This window comes from Urocitellus parryii, chromosome 14 (assembly GCF_045843805.1).
Source record: "Urocitellus parryii isolate mUroPar1 chromosome 14, mUroPar1.hap1, whole genome shotgun sequence".
In the NCBI taxonomy this organism is placed as follows: domain Eukaryota; kingdom Metazoa; phylum Chordata; class Mammalia; order Rodentia; family Sciuridae; genus Urocitellus; species Urocitellus parryii.
The window spans coordinates 28,177,290-28,199,904 of NC_135544.1; the positions used below are offsets into that span (position 1 = coordinate 28,177,290).

At 37.0% G+C, this 22,615-nt stretch overlaps 1 protein-coding gene across 1 annotated transcript; it reads left to right on the forward strand.

Annotated features, from left to right (window-relative positions):
* The first annotated feature begins 8,013 nt into the window (after positions 1–8,013).
* Positions 8,014–21,220, forward strand: Ccdc110 (coiled-coil domain containing 110). The gene is made up of 7 exons (XM_077792667.1): positions 8,014–8,100; positions 8,411–8,515; positions 16,138–16,193; positions 16,481–16,546; positions 17,819–17,929; positions 18,724–20,851; positions 21,171–21,220. The coding sequence occupies exons 1-7, from the start codon at positions 8,091–8,093 to the stop codon at positions 21,218–21,220; spliced, it is 2,526 nt and encodes an 841-aa protein (XP_077648793.1). The 5' UTR covers positions 8,014–8,090.
* Positions 21,221–22,615: the final 1,395 nt, after the last annotated feature.

The window sequence follows — 22,615 nt, forward strand, 5'->3', positions numbered from 1 at the left end:
AAATATTATAAATCCAAATACAAAGGCAAAATATGGCAGCATCAACTCCCATAGGTTACGACCCTGTACCTACAAAGAGAACTAATCTCCCTCTGCTGACTATATATAATTAATTAATTGAGTATATATGTATATTTTTAATTGAATGCTTTATAAAACTTGACATAATTTATTTGTCACATTCATACCTTATTTCTAAGCCTTACAACAACTTTGCAAATAAATATTTTACAGATGAGGAAAAGTTTCAGAAAATTTAATTTTTATGCAGGACCAAACAAGTAGAGTAAAAAAACAGCATTTAAATTCACTAACATGTCCTAGTAACAAGTAATAAATACAGTTTGGGAATCCTTCAACCTGTGAATTCTAAACATCATTAAAATTCCCCCTCTATATTGGGTCATTTATATCGCTGTTACTTTAAAGTCTATATTCGTTCTTTTATAATAAAAATAAATTCTTCCCAGAGAACTAGTGTGGAATAATAAAAATGACAAACAGTGATGTTACTGTGTAAAGACGTCATGTTTGTCATGGAAACAGCTCTGGGTCAGGATTTGGATTCCTGCTGCGGCCCTGCCATCATTCAGAAAGATGGAATGGATGACCTCTAAGACCTCTGCCAGCTCACACATTCAGCGATCTGGACTTGAAATGTCTTCTTCAGTGTCAACTGGGTGGGGCATTCCATTTAGCAAGGGTGTGCTGTCAATGGGGCTAGATTCTTGGTTCAATTTAGAAGTTTGCTTCTGTTCCATGGTCACAAATGACACCTCTGACTCATGCCATGGCTCACAATAGAAGTGAAGCAAAAAACAGATGTGTTATTTAAAATGCATTAGCTCCTTTGGAAGTACACATTAGTGGTATCCTTACAGGGCTAGGGAAATGTGCTATTACTATTGATATGTGGCAAAGTGACCTGAGGCAGGGCAGCTGGCCAATGTCTAAAAACCAGAAAGGAGTTTAGGTCCAAGGAAAAGAGGACTCAGTACTGTGAGCTGAATTAAAGATTCCTCAATTTAGAAGACTATTGCTTCTAAATGTGCTGAGACTGATAAACCCCTACACCCACTCTGGAAACTTCACAGAGCAAACACTGATGACCTGAGTGTCTGGTTACAGAGAAATGAGCTCACTATTGCTTCTGCCTCTGTCATCTCCAGAAAATGGCCAAAACATCACACATTTAAAAAGACTGTTGTTAATTCTCCTCTTCTTAGTCCAAACCATACCTATGACTCTATTCCTCAAGTTCTGTCCTATTCATTTTTTCTACTCAATCTCTCTATCAGTGAATCTTATTCTTACCCTACAAATCAAATACTCTACTACACTGAGATTTCATTCACTCCAGTCAGAATGGCAACTATTAAGAAAACAAGTAACAACAAGTGTTGGCGAGGATGTGGGGAAAGGGTACACTCATACATTGCTGGTGGGACTGCAAATTGGTGCAACTACTCTGGGAAGAACTATGAAGATTTCTCAGATAATTTGGAATAAAACCACCATTTGACCCAGTTATCCCACTCCTTGGCATATACACAAAGGACTTAAAATCAGCATACAGCCACATCAATGTCTACAGCAGCTCAATTCACAATAGCTAAGCTATGGAAGCAACACGGGTGCCCTTCAACAGATAAATGGATAAAGAAAATGTGATGTATATAATGGAGTATTGCTCAGCCATAAAGATGAATGACTTTATGACATTTGTCAGTAAATGGATGGAACTGGAGACTATCATGCTAAGTGAAATAAGCCAATCCCAAAAAAGCCAAAGGCCAAATGTTCTTTCTGATATGCAGATGCTAACTCAAAATAAGCAGAGTGAAGGCAAGGGAAGAATAGAAGTTCTTTGAATTAGACAGAGGAGAATATAGGAAAGGGAGGGTGGATGGGAATAGGAAAAACAATAGAATGAATTGGACGTAACTTTCCTATTCTCATAGATGAGTATATGACCAGAGTAACACCACATCATGTATAACCACAAGAATGGGAAGTTATACTCCATGTTTGTACAATATGTCAAAATACGTTCTACTGTTATGTATAACAATAAAGAACAAATTAAAACAAAAAAACTCTCTTTTCCTAACACCTATTTATTCTTAAGATACCTTAATATTTCTCTGTCTCTATCCCTTTAGTATATGAAACTTCCTAGAGTCAGACTAACTTCATTCTCTCAATAACCCCATTGTACTTCTAAATAAGTCCTCTTAGGATCACAAGTTCAAGGTCAGCCTCAGCAAGTTATCAAGATCTTATCTCAAAATTTAAAATAAAAAGGGCTGAGGGCATAGCTTAGTGGTAAAACATCCCTGGATTCAATCCCCGGTACTGCAAAAATAAATATAATAAATTTTTAAGTATATTAAGTAATTTCTCTTAAAAGTAGCAAGCAGCTTCCTAAGAGCTGAAGCTGGTGATTATCCTTAGTTATGGAGTTTATTATCTTATATAGATAGAATCAAGTTAAAATTCACGCTAAAGGCAAGTTACTGAAGACTGAGTATAGAAGTGTTTTCATTTGAATCGAGCCTTTGAGCTGTGGAAGGAAAGCCCATAAGTCACCCAAGACTAGCATATTGGTCCTCTCTGGGCTCAGAAAACAATTGCCCAAATTTGTCATATCTTAAGGGTGGCTTAGTCACTTTTTATACTACTAAAGATGTCATCTATGATTAATGATAGCCTTGTGATCTCAGGTTAAAAAAAAAGATGTTATGAAGCTAGAAACCCCAGAAAAGTATTTTAGCCTGGTAATAAGTTTCTAAGAATAGACTTGACTAGCTTGTTTTCTGCAATGCTCTTGAATTTGTTCCAGATTCTTAAATCTGCAGCTGTCGGTTAACAGGTGAGGGCTCTAAGAGGAGAATTCAAAGATTGTGAAATACTGTGATTCACAATTTTTTAAGTTGTAGTAAAGATTTTGATTCCATTCTTTAAGCAATGAACTTCACAATCAAAAAAGGTCACAGACTTTTTTTTTAAGGGCAGTTGGTAGTCTGATCAACATAAGAGTCCAGAGAAAGTTTATCTCTGGACTAAATAAGTTATTGCTCTACTTTCTAAGTGACATGAGATCAAATGAAATAGAAACAGTATCACCATGTGGAGAAGATAGTATAGGTGAAATATGAAACTATATCAGAAAACAGAAGTCTTTAGCTCTAGTTTATACTAGTTTAAACATGTTTATACATTTGCAAAATTTAGATGAAGTACTAACCTACTTCAGAGAATTCTAACACATTATGGGAAAAAAAATTTTAAGACATGCTGATTTGGGCAAAATCAAAGTTTCAGCATCAGGAAGTCTAGTACTGGCCAGTTTTTAAAAAGTTTTCCAGAAGATCCTTATAACCGTCCTATATTAAAACAACTTTTGTTCATAAAATTCCACAATCCATCAACACCATGAAGTGTCAGCAAGAATATTCCAACAAAAGCAATTATTGAGGGAATAATTACATATAGAGGGAGGAAGCCTAAGGTCCCCAGAGTATTTTGAAACAGGAAACATTGTTGACCTATTTTCAAATAAGACACAAATCCTTCAGTGTCATCTGAGCAGGAACAGTGACCGGGAGATCTGAGCAAGCAGACTGCATAATATGACATGTTTCTCTGGATATCACTAACGCTTTCTTGCCTGTACATGGAGAATCTGAGTGCTGTAGAAGACTGAGTACTCAAGAGCTGTCAAATAACTTGGAAGAATCTCAAGAACCAGTTTTTGCTGGTTCACCCAGGATAATGGAATTTTCCCCATTTTGAAAGTCCAAAGGAAATCTGATTGAACTATTCTCTTTTACCTAGTTCTCTACTACTATTCTCTTTCATTAGTTCTAATTTGTCTTCTAGATAAGCAAATAATCACTTTATCCGAGTTTCACAACATAGCAATGAGTAACTTTAGGGTCAAGATGATAGATTTTGAGAGTGTCCATGGGGAAAAAAAAAACAGACATTTTAAAAATATATTCAAAAATATAGATAATACAATAAATTATATTCTTTGCAATTAATATAGCATCAGACAGACTTACATTTTTAAAATAGCTATTGACCCTGTTACTCATAAAAATCAATTTTAGATGAATAGCAAATCTAAATATGAAAAGTAAAACAACAAAACTTCCAGAAACAAAAATGAAAGAATCATTTCAGGATCTTGCCAAAAGCAAAGTTTGGTGTCTAATCCCAAGGAGGAAAAGAAGATCCCCCTGTGGGGAGGAGTACTGGGGTCAGTAGTTAGATCCCTAATAGGGTAAGCAAGTGACCCTGCATGGAACTGGCTGGGGCATGATGACATCAGCACCCAAGGAGGATGGGACGATCTTCACAAACAGGAGAGTGAGTGCCCAGCCAAGAAGTGAGGACAGTGTCAAAGTAGAAGAGAAGCTCAATGGAGAGCTGAGTCCAGGTAGAGCAGCAGGAGGAGAGGGCACAACACACAGGAAGTAGGACTTTGAAAGAAGTGACTCCATAATGGATAATGGATGTTGTGATTCTCATTGTTGGTAAAGGAAATTATAAATTGGGAAAGAAAAACCTAGAAAGAGTACTGTGGTGTTGGACTGGAATTGGAGGTGTCATGAACTTATGATTCCTGTTATATAGAGATCCAGAGAGTAAATGTGTTTGTGTGCGAATGTATGAATGCATGTGTGCACTTCTGTACAAATACAGACCTTTCCTAGCTCTAGTCACTAAGGTGGCCTGTGAGCAGTTCCACTGCAATAGCAAATGCACCCTCAGCACCATATCCACTCTCCTCTTAAACTGAGGAGAAATGGCTGACCACAGGGACAGGGCAAGGAGAATATAACGGAGCCTGGGATGTCTGGTTGTGTCAAGAAAAAAAAAAAATACTTCAGCAATGAAGGAAACATGCCAAAAGTACATAGAAGTCTGCTACACAAAAACAGTCCTTGGCCAAATTAGGAAAATTTGAACAATATAAATAACGTTAGTAGCAGAAGATAATCCAACAGAACCTACTGAATAACAGGAAACGCTAATCCATACAAAAAAATATAAATAAATGAACGAAATAAAAGTTGGTGATAAGGGGAATCTTTACATAGTGTAAAGTATTTCCCTACAAAATACTTACTAATTACAAAGGGAAACAAAAGTAACTTTACCGGAGAATTTTAGCAGGTACCACGTTAGTAAAGCCAATTAATGAACATTATCACTGAGACGAATCACAAATTAGACAACACATTCTCCTGTTATCTCTTTAAAAGACATCCTTTTTTTCTGATATTTGAGCTAGGATAGTTGAATCTCTTTAAATAATAAAGAACCACAGGGAAAAAAAATTTCAACAATGGTATGGAATCTCAATCTAGTCTGTGGGCCTTCCTTAACGACTGTCTGTACCCACTGGAGTGGGAGCCTTCACGTGGATTGTACTCATTCTCACAATAACTGGTCTCCTGTGCTATGGATAGGTAAACTGATGCTCAAAGAGGCCAAGTTATTAAGTCACTGTTATCAGTTATTAAGTCATTGTTACCCACTGAATTCAGACTAGAGGGACTTTCAAGTATAAGTTGTGACCTGTGGCAAGAGCTTTAAGTGGGAATGAGTAATCAGATGAGACTTTCTCCACTTTTCACACATGCTATAAAATGGCCCCCAAAGAGCTGGACCCACCACTCATTCCCATTTTTTAGAAACATGTTAATTCTCTGTACCAATTCCAGATTCTCTTTTCAAATAACAGGGTTTCCAAATTCTGTGGTTCATGTGAGGCCCTTAACAAGGGGTGTTTTCTGAAGTGTGCCATTCTTGTGGTAGGCATTTTCATTATTTAAAACATTTTTCTGAATTTATTATAACTTTGATGGATGTTTAATATACTAATTACAATAATTTTCTGACAAATTAATTGGGTCTTGTTCTAACTGAAAATAACATTATTTCATTTCCAAAAGAGAAATGAGTTTGATCACCAAGAAGCCTGTTGACCTAACACCTAAAATAAACTGTCCAGCTTACTAACAAGTCCCTTTTATGATGAACTAATTGGGAAGTATCTTAAACTTAAATAAGTCTCTATTGAAATAAGTGCACTGTCTAATTTTGCAAGAACTATCATCATCTGTTTTTTCCTGTTTTTATTCTACCTGGTATGACTGAGCCTTTTATTTAAATCCACCCATACTTTCTATGTAATAATCAACATTCACTTGTCATCTGTTTTAGTCGTTTTTTTCTAAAAGACCAGACTAGAACAATTAGGGGAAAAAAGTTTATTTTAGGGCTCATAGATCTCAGGGCTCAGGTGAGGCAGAACATCATGGCAGTGTGGTAGAGGATAGCAGCTCAGGACAAAGCAACCTGAGGAAGTACAGAACTCCACTCACCAAGAACAAAATATATACCCCAAAGGCATGCCCCCAGGGACCCTCCTCTTCCAGCCACAGCATACCTACCTATAGTTACCACCCAGTTAATCCCTATCAGGGTATTAAAGCACTGATTAGATTAAGACTCTCATAACCATTTCACCTGTCAACTTTCTTGCATAGTCTCACACATGAGCTTTTGGAGGATACCTAATATCCAAACCATAACACCTTCATAATCCACAAATATTACATAAGTTGGAGTTATTACAGAATATTAAATTATGCTATTTATCATATTACTAGAAGTTAATACATAGCATTGCATAAAATATAATATTCATTATAGAAATTTCATTAGCATACAATTTAAATTTTTTAAATGTAATGGCTTTCTTTTCTTCATTTAGCTTTTTATTGGTGCTTTATAGTGTACATTAGGATGGGATTTCTTGTTACACATTCATACATGCATGCCATATAATTTGGCCAATATCACTCCCCAACACTTCCCTCTACCTCCCCTTCTCCCACTCCCTGCTCCCTCTCCTCTACTGATCTCCCTTTGATTTTCATGAGGTCCCTGTCCCACAACTTTTTTTTCCTTTTTTCCTCCCTAGCTTCCACTTAGGAGAGAAAACATGCAACCCTTGACCTTTTGAGTTTGGCTCATTTTACTTATCATAATGGTTCCAGTTCCATCCATTTTCCTTCAACTGACATGATTTCATTTTTCTTTATGGCTGTATAAAACTCCATTGTGCATATATGCCACGTTTTCTTTATCCATTCATCCATGATGGACACCCAGATTAGTTCCATAGATTGGTTATTGTGAATTGTGCTGCTATAAACATGGGAATGTAAAGACTTTAATCTACATTCTCTTTTCAAAATAATGCAATTTATTTAGAGGAGTGATTTAACAGACACATTAAAGTTCTCAAAATTATAATGTATTAAAATTGTCTACAATACCACAAATTATCAAATCTAAGAGTAAGATTTTCTTGCAAGAAACAAGAAATTAGAGCAAATGAACATTGAAACTATCATAAAATTTCATTTCCATAGAAGCAAGCCATATGTTAATTATATAACAAATTATTATATCATAGTGACTTTAAATTCTTTATGACTGTGATTTAAAATTTGAATTTTCCGTGACTATATTCTATGTGTAATGGTTGATATTGCAAAATAAATATCATATACTAATTTAAATGCGGCTCAAATCCCTAAATGCTGAGACCACACTGATGGGTGGGATGAAATTAGAGGAATAAAACGATAAGACAATGAAATGGAGTGGCAGAAGCAAAAAAAGGTGAACATCTGTCCCCAAATGTCCCCCTTTCTTCATACAGCTTTGGTCCAACAGGTGCTGTCTGAAGTCAGCATATGATCAAAACCAAGTGCTGATCAGCAGGAAGGAGGCGGGAGAAAACGCCCAAGTGGGATTGAACCCTGGATTTGGGAAAGAGGAGCAAAGGAGAGGTCCTTCCCACCTCGCAGATATCCTGGGCACCGCTGGGTGGCAAAGTGTCTCAAGAGCCAGAGCAAGACCCACTTCCGCTCGAGGCAAAGGGGTGGGGGTGGGGCGCCGCCTCCCGGTCACCCAGTTACTAGGCAACGGGATGCCCCAGCGTGAAGCCACTGAGGGGAATGCGTGGGGCCAGGCAGTTGGTGGAGAGATCTTGAGCAGCAGAAATGAGCCCCGGTAAGAACGGGGCCAGGGGGCTGCTCCTCTAGGGGGACACTGGGAAGTGGATGGTAAAGTAGAACGCAGCTGGGTCGCTTCACCCCTAAGCCGCAGGGATTTCCCGGGCCGTCTGGAGCGCGGATCTTCTTAACCAGCCACTCATCCCCGGCTCAGCCCCAGAAAAGCACCCACTTCCCTCCCCGCGGCCTCTGCGTGGCGGCAGCGCGCCCTCCGGTGGCCGCAGGGGGCATGGACCACCTGGCTGGGGCTCCTGGGCAGCTCCACTCCTCCCAACAGGAACCAAAGACCTTGCTGGGTTCTGTTACAGAAAAGCACACTGAGGAAGAGGACGCGGTCGACTCCGTTCTCCTTTCAGCGTCCAAGATCCTAAATGCCTCCGAGGGGTTAAAGGAAATTGGTGGCAGTGAAGCAGGTAAAATCTTCCAGGCCAAGTTGCTCCTATGGCAATGATGCTGCATCTGTACTGCATACAGACTATGGGCACATTGCCTAAGTCCACTGGCCCGACGGATGCACTTAGTAACTATTATGATACTAACGATAGCCACATACCACTCCAACCATGTAAATGTGTGTAAATGTGTCCATTCATTCGATCCTCACAACAGTCCTATGAAACAGGTACTATCCATTATCCCCACTTTTCAGAGAGGTTAACTAACTCCCCAAGGTCACACAGGTAGCAAAGGATAGAGTCAGAATTCAGCAGGTTGTCACTAGAATACAGGTCTTAACCAACACTCTACTATACTTCATCTTTAGATGGCAAGTATTGAGGGTTTTTTTTTGTTTTTTTTTTTTGGGGGGGGGACAGACACTAAAAAGATATTTCTTTTCTAAGAAAACTACTTTTCACAGTAAATATTTGTGGACTACAGGTTATTGTACAGGGAGGATATTTGAAAAAAAACAAGTGGCTACAGTTTTCAAACTTTGCATGAACCAGGAATAAGGTTGTGTAAATATCCAGGTAAGGAACCTGAGGACACTGAAGCTGGAGTCTCATTTCCTTGAGAGAAGCCCTCAGTGATTATGTGCCTGTGGCTAGTGTTCAGGGGGACATGCCAGGGAAGGAGCAGAACACTTGAGCAGAGGCAGTACCTAGACAGACTAACCAAGTGAGGACCCAGTTGCTGATAACCCATGTGCATCATATAGATATCCAGAAGCAGAAAAGTGTTCAAATAGAAGCTTGAAATGGGAACAAGATTTCTGCAATTTCACAAATCCAGAACCTTCACAAAAGCCTCGGCAAAGTCCCTGAAAGAAGAGGCCAGAACAGCCGCACCTCAGTAGACGAAAGACAACTGGATACTCAGTCACCACCAAAATGAGAAACATCAAGTGGAGGCCAGCAGGACCAGTCTCCTCTCTGCTCTTTGGCCCACCCTCCTCCATCCATGAGACTCTGGCTTCCTTGGAGAACTGTGAGGGGTAAAAGGGACAGGAGAGAAAGAGTCCTCCTCACAAAAAAACTTATTAAACTGGCCCAGTATTTTACCTCCAAGAGAGTACTTAAGATTGAAGAGATGGGGATACTTCAATTTGGCAAGACCATGTGCTGTGTAGGGCGCTGGAGAAAGATGCCAATATTTATAGAAAACGAAGTTACTTATAAAATAACACAAATACTTGTTTACAAGTTACAGACTCTCTTGCGAGAGCATAGTGTTTACAAGTACAGGATATAGCACAGGACAGGTACTCAGTAAATGCTAGGTATATCAAATCAGGTACTGCCAAGGATGGCTGGATTTGCTACAACTGAAGGCACGTTAGGGGGTGTGACTTTGAACCCTCTTTCTGTTCTGTCTACCCTTCACTGTCACCAAGTGATCCTTCTGATTACTAACCAACAAAATATTTACCTGATTTGCCTAAATAGTGCTAATTATTCATGCAAATAAGAACAATGAGTTCACATAATTAGCCTTTGATTCATTGAAATGAGTATATAAGAGATACTCTTGAACTTCAGGATGACCAACATTTTTTTTTTTTCTAGGACCTCTGTCCTACCCAAGTCTTCATTCATTTTGTTTGTCTACCAAACAAATATTTCTGAGCACTGCTGTGTATCCAGGGCTGTTCTATCTATTGGGATCCAAGAGTGAACACCATATGTAAGATCCCTGCTCATATGAAGCTTACCTCCTTAGTAGGGAAAACAGACAGACACAGGATATTGTGTGCAAGATGGCAGTAAATCTATGGAGAAAAGTAAGGCAGAGAAGGAGGTGTGGAGCATGTGCAATGTCAGAGGTGGGTGGGGAATGTGCAATTTTAAATAGGGCAGGATATAGGAGAAAACACCTCTCAGCAGGTCACATCTGATCGAGGTCTAGAGGAGGTGAAGAAGCAATCACTGGAGAGTTGTAGGGAAAGAGCCGGCAACTGCCATAACCTGAGTCCAGAGAATGTCAAGACCATGTGTTGTCCAGAGCGCTGAAGAAAGATTGAGCTTTGTTGAGCATTGACGACATATGTGTGCTGGATATAAAGGCTCTACCAACAACCTTGCCTAGATTATCCCCTCACCTTGTTTGTGGCAAAGCCAGGACTCAAATCCAGGCAACCCAACTCCATAGTTCATCTCTCTCATAGTTGTGCAGAATGTGTCACAACTCATGGGCCTCCTACAACAAGTACTTGAATCATCGTAGCAACCTAGTATTTGAACCTGAGAGTTACAAGTTTTGAAGCTGAGAGTCATTGCCATGTTTCATTTTTAAAACTCATTTGCTTCCCTTAATTGGTTGGCCAGAGGTATGGCCCTAATACCTCCCACAAACACTCAATATGATATAACTTTCTGCAGCCTTATAATAAACCCCTTAATATTCACATTATATCTCAAGTCACTCCACTGATCTTTTTTTTTACTTTTGACACTTAAATATGAGATAGCTAGAGAATTTAAGTTGAATATAATATGAATATTTCTTACATAGTCCATAGACCATAAGCTTCTTGAGGGATGGGACCTGTCTTCCACCTCATCTAAATGCCTCCCAATAGCATATGTTCAGCAGGAACTTAAGAGGAACATGTGATTATGTGCTATGATAATGTCTATCTGATTCTTTGATAGCGTCTGTGTTGCTCTTTATTTCTGAATTTTAAATTACCTTTCCTTTGGGAATAAGTAGCAGCCAAAGACTCATAAGAAAAACAAAGGGTATTTTAATAGCTTTAAAAATAAGTGAATCCAACTTTCAGCCTACTCTCTGCTTGTAGTGAATCATCTGGACATTGCTAGAGAAAAACACTCATTTTTGAGTCATAACATAAATCTAAAAGGAGCATTCAGTGCTATTTGGCAAACTTACTTTATTGCCCTCAACAAATTCTTTTTCAAACCTCTCTCTGTCCAAGATAGTCATTGCACTCCTCTTGTTCTCAAATCCCCAATTCCTCTTTCCACCATCTCGCAACTCTTATATAACACAGTCCTATGCTATGTGAGGAAAGTAGAAGCAATAAGACCAAAACTCCCTCACCCTCCACCTTCACCTTGCTTACCTACCTCCATGGGTACCCGTATGCTCCGCCTTCCCCCTGCTTCAATGAAAGAACTGTAACTACTTAAAGACTGATTCATCAGGATCCCATCTCTTCTGGAATTCTAAAGTACTTAGCTGAATTAAGTTGCTGAATAATGAACCACTAAAACAAGAAACAACACCCCCCCAAAAAAAAAAAGCTGAATCATGAAGTTATAAAAATCCTTCTAGACTTTCAGTGAGAGATTTTAGAGTGAAGAAAGATGACAGATCTTCCTTCCTTGGTGCCAAAAGAAATGAACTAAAAAGTGCTAGAAAACGAGCAAAAATTTCACTAGCAGCACCTGAAGAAGGAAGGGGGCACTCCCTTAGGTCACAAGATCAGAAAGTGGAGGCCAAAATTAAAAACAGAAGGTCCAGGCAAGCCAAACCATTTCCTGGCTCCTGATTCTGCCTGATTTGTAGAAGCAACAAAGCAAGTCAAAATCCTGAGAATACTCTTGAACATCCCCAACCCACATGTGAATGAAAAAAGAGAAAACACCTGTACCTTTCTGTAGGTTAGGACTCATCTGTGTAGAGTATAGCAACTTCTAGAAACAGATGAGTATACCTGAGTACAGGAATTTACTGTAAGAAATGCAGAGGTTCTGGGTGGTTCTGCCACTAGCCCATGGAATGGTTCTGAGGGGATTTTAAAGAGGCCCATCCTCTTCTGAGTGGATGCACACCCACCCACCCCAGGTGCTGGTTAGTTGAGTAGAAAGAGCATGGGATGGATCTGAGCCCCACACAGCCTTTTGGCCAGGAGCCCTTGTCCAATAAACAACCTTCACAATCCTACATGACAACCCCAGTTCCAGGGCTCTGAATTGAGAGAATGAGCCAAGTCAGCAGAGTATTTCCTCAAGGAAGGTGCATCCTACCACTAAATTTCTAACCAAAGTCTCAGGGAATACCACCAAAAGTATCACCAAAGAGACCACATCCTCCAACAAAGCTTGTCAATACTGTTGATTTTTCCTTCTGCAGACAGCTACACTCAATTTTTACCCTGGCCCTGAATCTATAGCTCAGAGGGATAGACTAATGGGGGCTCATGGAAGGATGTAAAAAAATAAAAACAAAATAAAAATCTAAAATACTATTCAAAAAAAAAACCCAGAAATTCTGAACAGAATTGTCAAGGTCAAGTTAATCATGAGCCATATGACAAGAAGCAGCATGGTAACTATGTAATTGTACTGTGGCCAAAAAATGAAGAGATGGAGGATAGAAAATATAGAGAGAAGCAATGTATAAACCCCATTGTGTTTTCTTAAGAATCTTTTCTTTACTATATCACTTCACTGAGTCTATAGGTTTCTTTTGAACCCTTATTTCTTCCTTGGTTTTAGCAAAAGGAATCCTATATTTAGCTTTGAACTTGTAAGTTCTTCTAATAGAAGAAGGCGGGTATTGCTGCAGGAAGGAGATGTAATTTTGAACAGCAACACCATTAAGAATAAAGAGGAAGGCTAAAATTTATTTCCAAGAATAATATCCTATCTTTGGTATTTAAATAGTTTTATGAGTATTATGGTTACAGAACAGAATGTAAACATCATGAAACTTCACTATGAAAATAACAAACAGCAAATATCATGAAAAGTGGGGGTAGATGTGGAAGGAATTATAATGCTAGCTTTCTCATTTTTCTTGGGAGGAAGTAAATCAACACTGATTCACAACAGAAATATATGTTTTAAAAACATGATGATTCTTACCTCTTATTCTTCTTCATGATATATTTTCTTTCTTTCTTTCTTTCTTTCTTTCTTTCTTTGAAACATTTTTCTTAACTGACACATAGTAACTATTTGTTTATGAGGTACAGTGTGGCATTTCAATGTATATATATATATATATATATGTGTGTGTGTGTGTGTGTGTGTGTGTGTGTGTGTGTGTGTATAATTTGTAATGATTACCTCAGGATGATTGGCATATCCATCACTTCAGTAGCGTGTGTAATATGACCCCAGAGCCCAATGAAGGATAAGTACCCAAAATTGACAATATTAGTTCTGGGTGGTGGAATTCCAGATAATATCTTCTTTTTGATTTGCATGACCTATTTGAATTCATTAGAAGAAGATATCTGAGTGAATAAAAAACTTTGAGATGCTTTCCTGCCTCCATCCCAGCCTTACATCAGTTTCTTTTTTTTCTTCTTCTTCTCTCTTTTTTTTTTTTTTTTTTGCCATTTTATTCCCAGTTAGATGCAAAGCTAAGCAACATCCTGGTAAATACACTGGCCCTCTCTGCCTTTGACTGAGGTGGCATTCTGCAATTGGTCATACACATCTCCAGGCTCCCAACCAGTTTTGCCCTATCAGTGATGAAGGCCAAGTGACAAAGGAGTTGACAACCAGTTTCTACAACACCTAGCAGACTACCAATCCAAAAGAGGCCTCTTAATTAGGCACAGTGGTACATGCCCATAATCCCAGAGGCTCAGGAGGCTTAGGCAGGAGGATCACAGGTTTGAAGCCAGTCTCAGCAACTTAGCAAGATTGTAAGCAACCTAGTGGGACCCTGTCTCAAAATAAAAAGGGCCAGGGATATAAATCAGTGGTTAATGACTCTGGGTACAAATCCGCGATACAAAAAAAAAAAAAAAAAAGAAGAAGAAGAAGAAAAAAAAAAAACTCGTTCAAAGCCCTTATGTAAGGGCAGAACTTGTTGGGCTAGAATTAGCCTAGAAGACGGTTCAATCTTAACTCTCATTTCATTCAGTTTTTTTCACTTCTTTAATTTAAAAAAGAATTAACGCAAGTTGCCTAACATATGAACAAAGAGGGATATATGTAAGGAAATTTGCACATATCACATAGTCTCTCTCTTGTTGCATATCTATAATCTATCTTCCAGGAAATGTTGGGTATGTGATAACTATTCTCTATCGTCAAGAGAAGCTTGAGCACTTTTGTCCACTCTGTGTTGGTATTGGAAGCACCAAGGAAAAGAGAACTCAAACACTGGATACAACTACATTTGAGTCACAAAGCAAAGACAGGTGCAAGATAATTTTCTGCAGTAGCTACTGAACTCCAATGGCCAGTAGGTCACCATTGCTACCCAATGTAGGACAACTGGTCTGCACACACCCCTCCTGTGCTATAGCAGAATGCCCCACTTCAGGGAGATGGTGGTGTATTGGTCAATTTTCATAAAATGCACACGCTTGAGTCTCACCCACGGCCCATGTGGATAGTGGAATTTGGGTTTCCTCTATGTGTTGTGGGCTGGCTGCAAAATAAAGTTAAGAAAAGAAGGTGGTGAAAAAACCCACATGACACTGAAAGTAATTTTGAAAAGCGAGGGCAGGATGGCTCTTTGACCTTAAGGGTTGGGCTACCACACTGGAAAGAGAGAGTGAGAGCCCACATTTGCTTTATTATATGGGGCAAACTTCAAAGGTTTTTCTAAAGAATGTTCTTCTGCCAAATAAGCTAGGCAGTGGGCTGTCCAGCTCCAAATGGGTTACGCCCAACTCCGGAGCTACAAGATGGGTCTCCCTAGCCAAGGGAAGGCAGAGGTCAGCGCATTGAGCAATCCATTAAATGGGAGGAGCCACAAAATAGCTTGCAATACCAAACCCGTGAAGATGTTCAAATAGCTCAGAGGAAACTCCCCACACTTGAGCAGAACAAAGAAATACACACTGAGTCTAAAATGGGAAAATGTGTCAGGAGCTGTGGTGTATGCCTGTAATCCCATTGACTCCAAAGGTTAAGGTAGAAGGATCACAAGTTCAAGGTCAGGCTTAAGTACTTTAGGGAGACTCTCAGCAAGGGATCAAAGCTGTCACAAAATAAAAAAAAATTAAAAAGAACTGGATATGTAACTCAGTGGTAAAGCATCTCTGGTTTCAAGTAAATAAGTAAAATGGGGGGAAAATATTTCCACACAAGGTGATAAGTTTAACATAAACTGTGAGCACTCTGTTCGTAAGGAAGGTCTTACGTGGCTGAGAGGGGACCAAAGGACTGTGCACATTGAACTGCCTTTCCCAACAGAAGGAACATGTGGATCTTTCTAGTACTTTGCTTAATAACAAGGCTCATAGTATTTTGTTAATTCAACCTGTTCTGCATTAAAAGGGGGAAAAAGTCACATTACAATTTTATTAAACTAATACAGTATCCTGCCAAGTCTCCCATGACATGAGGATTATTAGTTTGTTTTTTTCACAAAAGAAATGTAGTTTGTATCTCAGAATCAAGGATATTTGAGCTTTTAAGATTTGTCAAGTTAGGTGCCGCAAAGCAGTGGTTTAATTATAAAAGTAAAACCATAATACTCAAGTGGGTATTTTAAGTCAAATGAAAATTACTTCTTAAATTTGTGATTATCATAATGTCAATGTTAAATATTCTCATTCTCTCATTGTCTTCCTATCCAAGAAAGTTAGGAATTTGCTATTTTTATTTATTGAGAAATAAAATTTAAAAATTAAACCACATTTTTTTTCAAATTTACTTCTCAGAATATGGCTGCATATCAGAATCTGAAAACCAAATCCAACCACAGTCAGCATTGAAAGTGAGTCTATTTCATTTTATTAGCTCCAAAATCCTATGCAAAGGCTGATCTTGTCCAGAATAAATATTTCCCAAATGCTTGTTGGTTCTTCCACTTTGTCCTCACAAAAATCTTTATGAAAGAGCTCTGGAGAGTCAGCAAAATGACTAAGAATGTGAATCACATGACTCTCATATGATGCTTTCTGATAATGGTAACATTAGGGGATATAAAAATCAGAACAATCCAAGATTATGTTTAGCAGCCTAAAAATATTCAATTTAATACTTTGTTTAATTTCATTATAGGTCCTTCAGCATCAGTTAGAATCATTTCAGGCTCTGCGAATACAGACTTTGCAGAATGTTAGCATGGTATGGTTCTTTTCATCTCTTTATAGGATATATTGTGACTTAACATTTATCTTCCCATCTCCTAACTACAACTACTAGCCAGTGGATAAAATGATGTAGAATTTAACATATCAGAAGCCATGACATAGTTCAAGCTCAAAATTGTTTTGAGGAAACTACATTCTCTCTTTTATACTTATTATTTGGATATAAGGCAAAAAGAAAAAGCATTAGCTGAGTTCTAAAGTGCTATTTATACACAGTCAGCAAATAGGCACCCTCATTGAAAGGTTTAAAATATAAGTCAAACTGGCTTATCAGGGGAAACATACTCTATTACCTCAAGTAACCAAAAATCCTAGAAATAGCTCACTTCAAGATGGCTTCATGTATATGATCAAGATTCATGAGATTGGGGTTGTGGCTCAGTGGTAGAGCACTTGCCTTCCATGCATGAGGCACTGGGTTTGATTCTCAGAACCACATAAAAAGAATATATTGAATCCATCTACAGCTAAAAATATTTTTTTAAAAAAAAAATTCATGTTATCAGGAACAAGTCTCACTCCATATCTTGCTTTCCAGGAGTGAATTCTCAGACTTGATATGGTGGCAAAGGGATGCTAGGAGCTCTGAGACTTTATTCTTCCAGATCAGAGTGGAAAAGAGAAGAAAGCCATGCTTGTTCTCTCCCTTAACGGCTTATACACCCAGTGTTCTTGTGCTAAGAGGAACTGCAGGGAAATGGAAGAGAAGACAAACTCTTCTGCAGAGTGATAGAATGTTCTGTTCTGTTCTGATGACAGAGATCAAAGATCTCCTATTTACTAAATAATGTAAAAAAAAACAAACACCTAAAATTATTTTAATATAGTTCATAAAATATTACTGATTCACTAAGTTATCTTTCTGATTTTGTTATTAAGAAAGATAAAAATCAGAACAATCCAATTTAATTTTCTTAAAGCCTCCTTTAATGATACATATTTACAATAAAGTAAGCACACTTAATTTTATATTCTCTGTGATGGAAAGAATTTTTATGTATAGAAAATGAAAAAATATGGGCTGGGGCTGGGGCTCAGTGGTAGAGCGCTCGCCTAGTATGCACGAGGCACTGGGTTCCATCCTCAGCACCACATAAATGTAAAATAAAGACATTGTATCCACCTAAAACTTAAAAATAAATATTTTTTAAATGTAAAATATCTTTCAATTGTAATATCTATTATTCCTATACATTTATAAGTTTATGAATCTGAAATTCTAACATTCTCAATTTATCTTTTACAGGTACAGTCTGAAATCAGTGAGATACTGAACAAAAGTATTATTGAAGTAGAAACCCCACAATTTGGCTCAGAAAAAAATCTAGCATTCAGTACACACACTGAAAAGAATTCGGTATGTTATTTACACAGATCATTCCTACATTCAGGTGCTTCAAAATGTTACTACTACTAGTTTACCTTCAGCTTTACATTCTCCCCCTCTTCACAGGAAGAACTGACTGTCAGAGATGAAAATAAGGAAGTTTCTATCCTGAAGACCTTAAAAGAAGTACGTTTACTTCTCTACTTCTGCAGTTTTCCTATTCCTTTTGGAGTCTGTGAGGGATGTTTGAGTTAGTCCAGATACTGAAAGATTTCCAAGTAAATTCAAATACAAGGCAGTTTGTATAGCCTCTCCATGCACTTAGGATTGACCCAGTCTGAACTCCCTAGAGCAACAGCTAATCAGGGCGACCCTCACTGTGTCCATACTGATTTGAAATCACATTTTTTCAGGATAGTCATAACTCTAAAATGACCTGAAACTAGGAATGCAAGCAGAAGTGGAAATATTTGCTTTCCTGAAACTCTCACTTGACCTATCTATGACCTCCTCCACCTATTTTTGATGTTCTGTTGATGGATGTTAAATTTCTATTTCTGAAATTGAGGGGGTTAGTCCATGTATCTCATCCCCTCAGGAAATACGTGCAAATTCTAAACAAATTGAGGAGATCAGAATCACAGGTTAAATGTTGTTAAATTTTGTGGAAAAATAAACCATACCTGTTAGGCTTTTTTGCTGTATAAAAGTAGATACCATATTTATTTTGGTTATATGAATAAATCATCCACAAATTATTATCTTAATTTCTTGATCATATGGCAAATGACAGTACATTTATAGTGTGCTTTTATTGTCAACAGCCTATAGAGAAGCCAGAAGAAATCTTTTCTATGGAAAAAATTCATCATTTTGAGGATGCCATGATTCGTCCTTCAATGGATGAAAAATTCAGTAGCAATAATGTTAACAGTCTCTCTCAAAGTATAAATATTCCATCCCAGATGCAGTTCAAGGACATATTAACTCTTGAGAACTTGAGAACTCCAACAGATAATTCAGCTTCAAACATAATAATTATGAACCCTTCAGAAAATTCTGACATATTGAAGAATTATAATAATCAGTACAGTTTTCTACCTAAAATATCTCAAAATGTGATATCTCAAGCAGATACAGGTATTCTGGATAAATCCAAAATGGACATGCCTTTTCTGAAGCATGGGTTTTGTGAAAATTTGGATGATATTTGCTACTCGATTAAGCAAATGAAGGAAGAGCTTCAAAAGTCACATGATAGGGAACTGGCACTTACAAGTGAACTTCAAATCTTAAAAACCAACCCAGATATTCAAAGAAATGGGAACTATGACCTGTTCCCCATTCATAAGGAAAAAATTGACTTCACTAAGGAGGAAAGCATAGAAAGTAACTTAAATGAAGATATAAAATCAAAGAGAATTTCAGAATTAGAGGCATTAGTAAGCAAGTTACTCCCACTCAGGGAAACAGTGTCAAAATTCCATGTGAATTTTTGTAGGAAATGTAAAAAATTATCGAAGAGTGAAATACACAGGGGAAAAAATAATGAGAAAAACAATAAAGACATTCCTATCAATGGCAAGCATATTACAGATTTAAAATTCCATTCCCGAGTTCCAAGACATACACTGTCATTCCTTGACCAAACAAAACATGAATTAAAAGACAAAGAAGGGAAACCATTTATAGTAAAACACGGATCAGTAATAGCTGAAAATGAGAAAACATCTAAAGTCAATTCTGTCACTGAGCAGTGTGTTGCAAAAATTCAGTACTTACAGAATTACCTAAAAGAATCTATGCAGATACAGAAAAAAGTATCAGAACTAGAAAACGAAAATCTAACGCTGAAGACCAAAATAAAGCCTCTAGTCTTTACCACACAATCTCTGATACAGAAAATTGAAAGCCACGAAAAGCAACTAAAGAATTTGGTTGAAGAAAAAAACACTATTCAGTCCAAGTTAATTAAAGCAGAAGATGACAGCAAAGAATGTCTTAAAGAATTTAAGAAAATAATTAGCAAATATAATGTTCTCCAAGGCCAAAACAAAATGCTTGAGGAAAAAAATAGTCAGCTTGCTTTGGAGAAGCAACAAATGTTGGATGCATTCGATCAGCTAAAAAGTAAGGAACACAAAATTCAGAATGATATGGCCCTTGTCAGTAGTGAAAATAACAGAATGAATATAGAAATGGAAGCAATGAAAACAAATATTCTCGTGATACATGATGAAAAAGACATTCTGGAGAAAAAAACATACCAGCTCCTCCAAGACAAAAGTTCACTTGAAAATGAGCTAAAAGAAAACCAGCTGGAGATCCTGCAGCTAAAAGAGAAGGAAAGACTGGCAAAAAATGAGCAAGAGTCGCTTCTTCAAATCTTAGAAACAATTAAAAATGAAAAACTGAACCTTGAAACAATATTACAAGATGCTACTGCTGCTAGACAAATGATGGAAAGAAAAATTGAGACTCTTCAAACTTACCAAAATGCTTCAGAAGAGAGTTTTCTGAAAGAAATTAAAAATGCAAAATCAGAAGCAAATATTTATAAAAACAGCTTGTCAGAAATCAGCAAGGAATGCGAAATGTTATCAAAAATGGTAGTGGAAATTAAGACAGATAATCAAATTCTGAAAGAAGAACTAAAGAAACATAGTCAAGAAAATATGAATTTTGAAAACAGCCTCAGTCGACTTACTGAAGACAAAATGCTTTTAGAAAACTATGTAAGAAGTATAGAAAATGAAAGGAACACCTTGGAATTTGAGATGCGGAATCTTCAGCGAGAATATTTGAGTTTAAGTGATAAAATTTCTAGTCAGCATCATGACCTAACAAAAATGACTCACATTTCAAGAAGAGAGAAATTCCATTTTGACAACTATAATACTTATGAAGACACTTCTAATCCTAGGAGTAGGCCTTTAGCTCATGATTTGAAAGGTATGTATGTTGTGGTAGATTAGTAGAGACGTGTCAAGAGTCTTATAGCCTATTGGGCACTAACCAGAATACAGAAATAAGAAGGAAACTTTAAGATGAATACCATTTAGTTTTGTAACATTCATAACCAATTTACTATATAATGGAATTATTGGGGGATTTTGTGTTTTAAATGAAATTCATATTTTATTTATATTACTCATATACATTGAATATGCAAAAAGAATCTTTGGGCAGGGAGCAAGAGTTTTAAAATTATTATTCTGAAGTATATTAAGCATTCCCATTTTTAAAAAATAAATACTCTTTTTTTTTCCAGGAATTCCAAGTAAACTGTATCAAATGTTTCCATCCAAAATATGTAAATAAATTTCCAAAACTCAATGTTTCAAATACTTTTGTCCAAGTACTTTTTCCCACAGCATAATCTTAGATTCATTTTAACATAGGATTATAATTACCTTTTAATTGATTAAACTAGTTTTTAAAATCAGAATTTGTCAAGAACTGTGAATAAACTGAGATTTTACCCAATTAGTAAGCAAATGTTAGCTTGCCACAATTTTATGGAATCTAGTAAAAGACATGAAACTCCTGGATCAGAGATAAAGAAAGGTTTGTTACAATGATAGCAGTAGATAGAGTATTGACATTTTTGCATCATTTCTCCAAGGCTTAATTCCTGAAGAGAACTACAAAGTGGGCTGCATTATAGGAGAGAAACCCTGAGTTTATGGAAGTCAAACATTTAATAGTGTGCAGTAAGCATGACTGCTCTTTGCTCTAAATGGAAACACTATTTTATTGAGAATAAGATTCCTAACGTCTCCAAAGGAAACACAAGCTGTAGCTTCCAAAGCTATGAGCAAAACTGTCCTTTGCTCCAGAGGACAGCACTCATTATTTTTGTCTATAAGCTACACAATTCCTTGTTGAATTTTGTCAAATGTTTTTTATGCATGGTTTTCCCCCTTTATTTTATTAAAGGGTAAATTAAATTAATTTTGAAGTATTACATCAACCTTGCATTCCTGGATCAAGCCCCACTGGGTCACTTTATATTATTCTTTTAATGTATACTCCTGGATTTGTTTTGATAATGTTAATCATTTTGTTAAGAATTTCTACTTCTGTATAGGATATTGGTTTGTTACATTATTTTTTGCAAGAATTAGTGTGGAATTGATATTATTGATATGCAATATTATTTCTTCCTTATTACATAATAGAATTCACCAGAGGGTCTGAATTTTTCTAAATGCAAAGGTTCCAAATTGTAAAATGAATTTTACTAATTGACATACAACTATTCAGGTTTTCTATTTCTCTTTATATTTTGAAAAATTGGACATTCTGAAGAATTTGTACATTTAAGATCTTAAGTGTAGTGGCATGAAGTTATTAGTAATAGTCCATATGTTTTTAATGTCCAGAGGACCTGTGACAATATACTCTTAATTTCTGACACAGATAATTTGGGGTTCTCCTTTTTTTAAATTTCTTTTTCCTTTATCAGTCTTGCTAGAGCTATATCAATGTCATTGCTCTTTTTTGGATACCAGCTTCTTGTTTCATTAACTTTTTTCTCTGTTGATTTTTTTATTCCATTGATTTCTGTTCCTCGTTTATCCATTTCCTTCTGATTATTTTGGTATTAATTTGTTCTTTCTTTAGTTTCTTAAGGTGGAAGATTAGGTATGTGGTTTGAAACCCTCGTCTTTATCTACTCTGTACATTTAAAGCTATAACTTTCAAGCACCACTT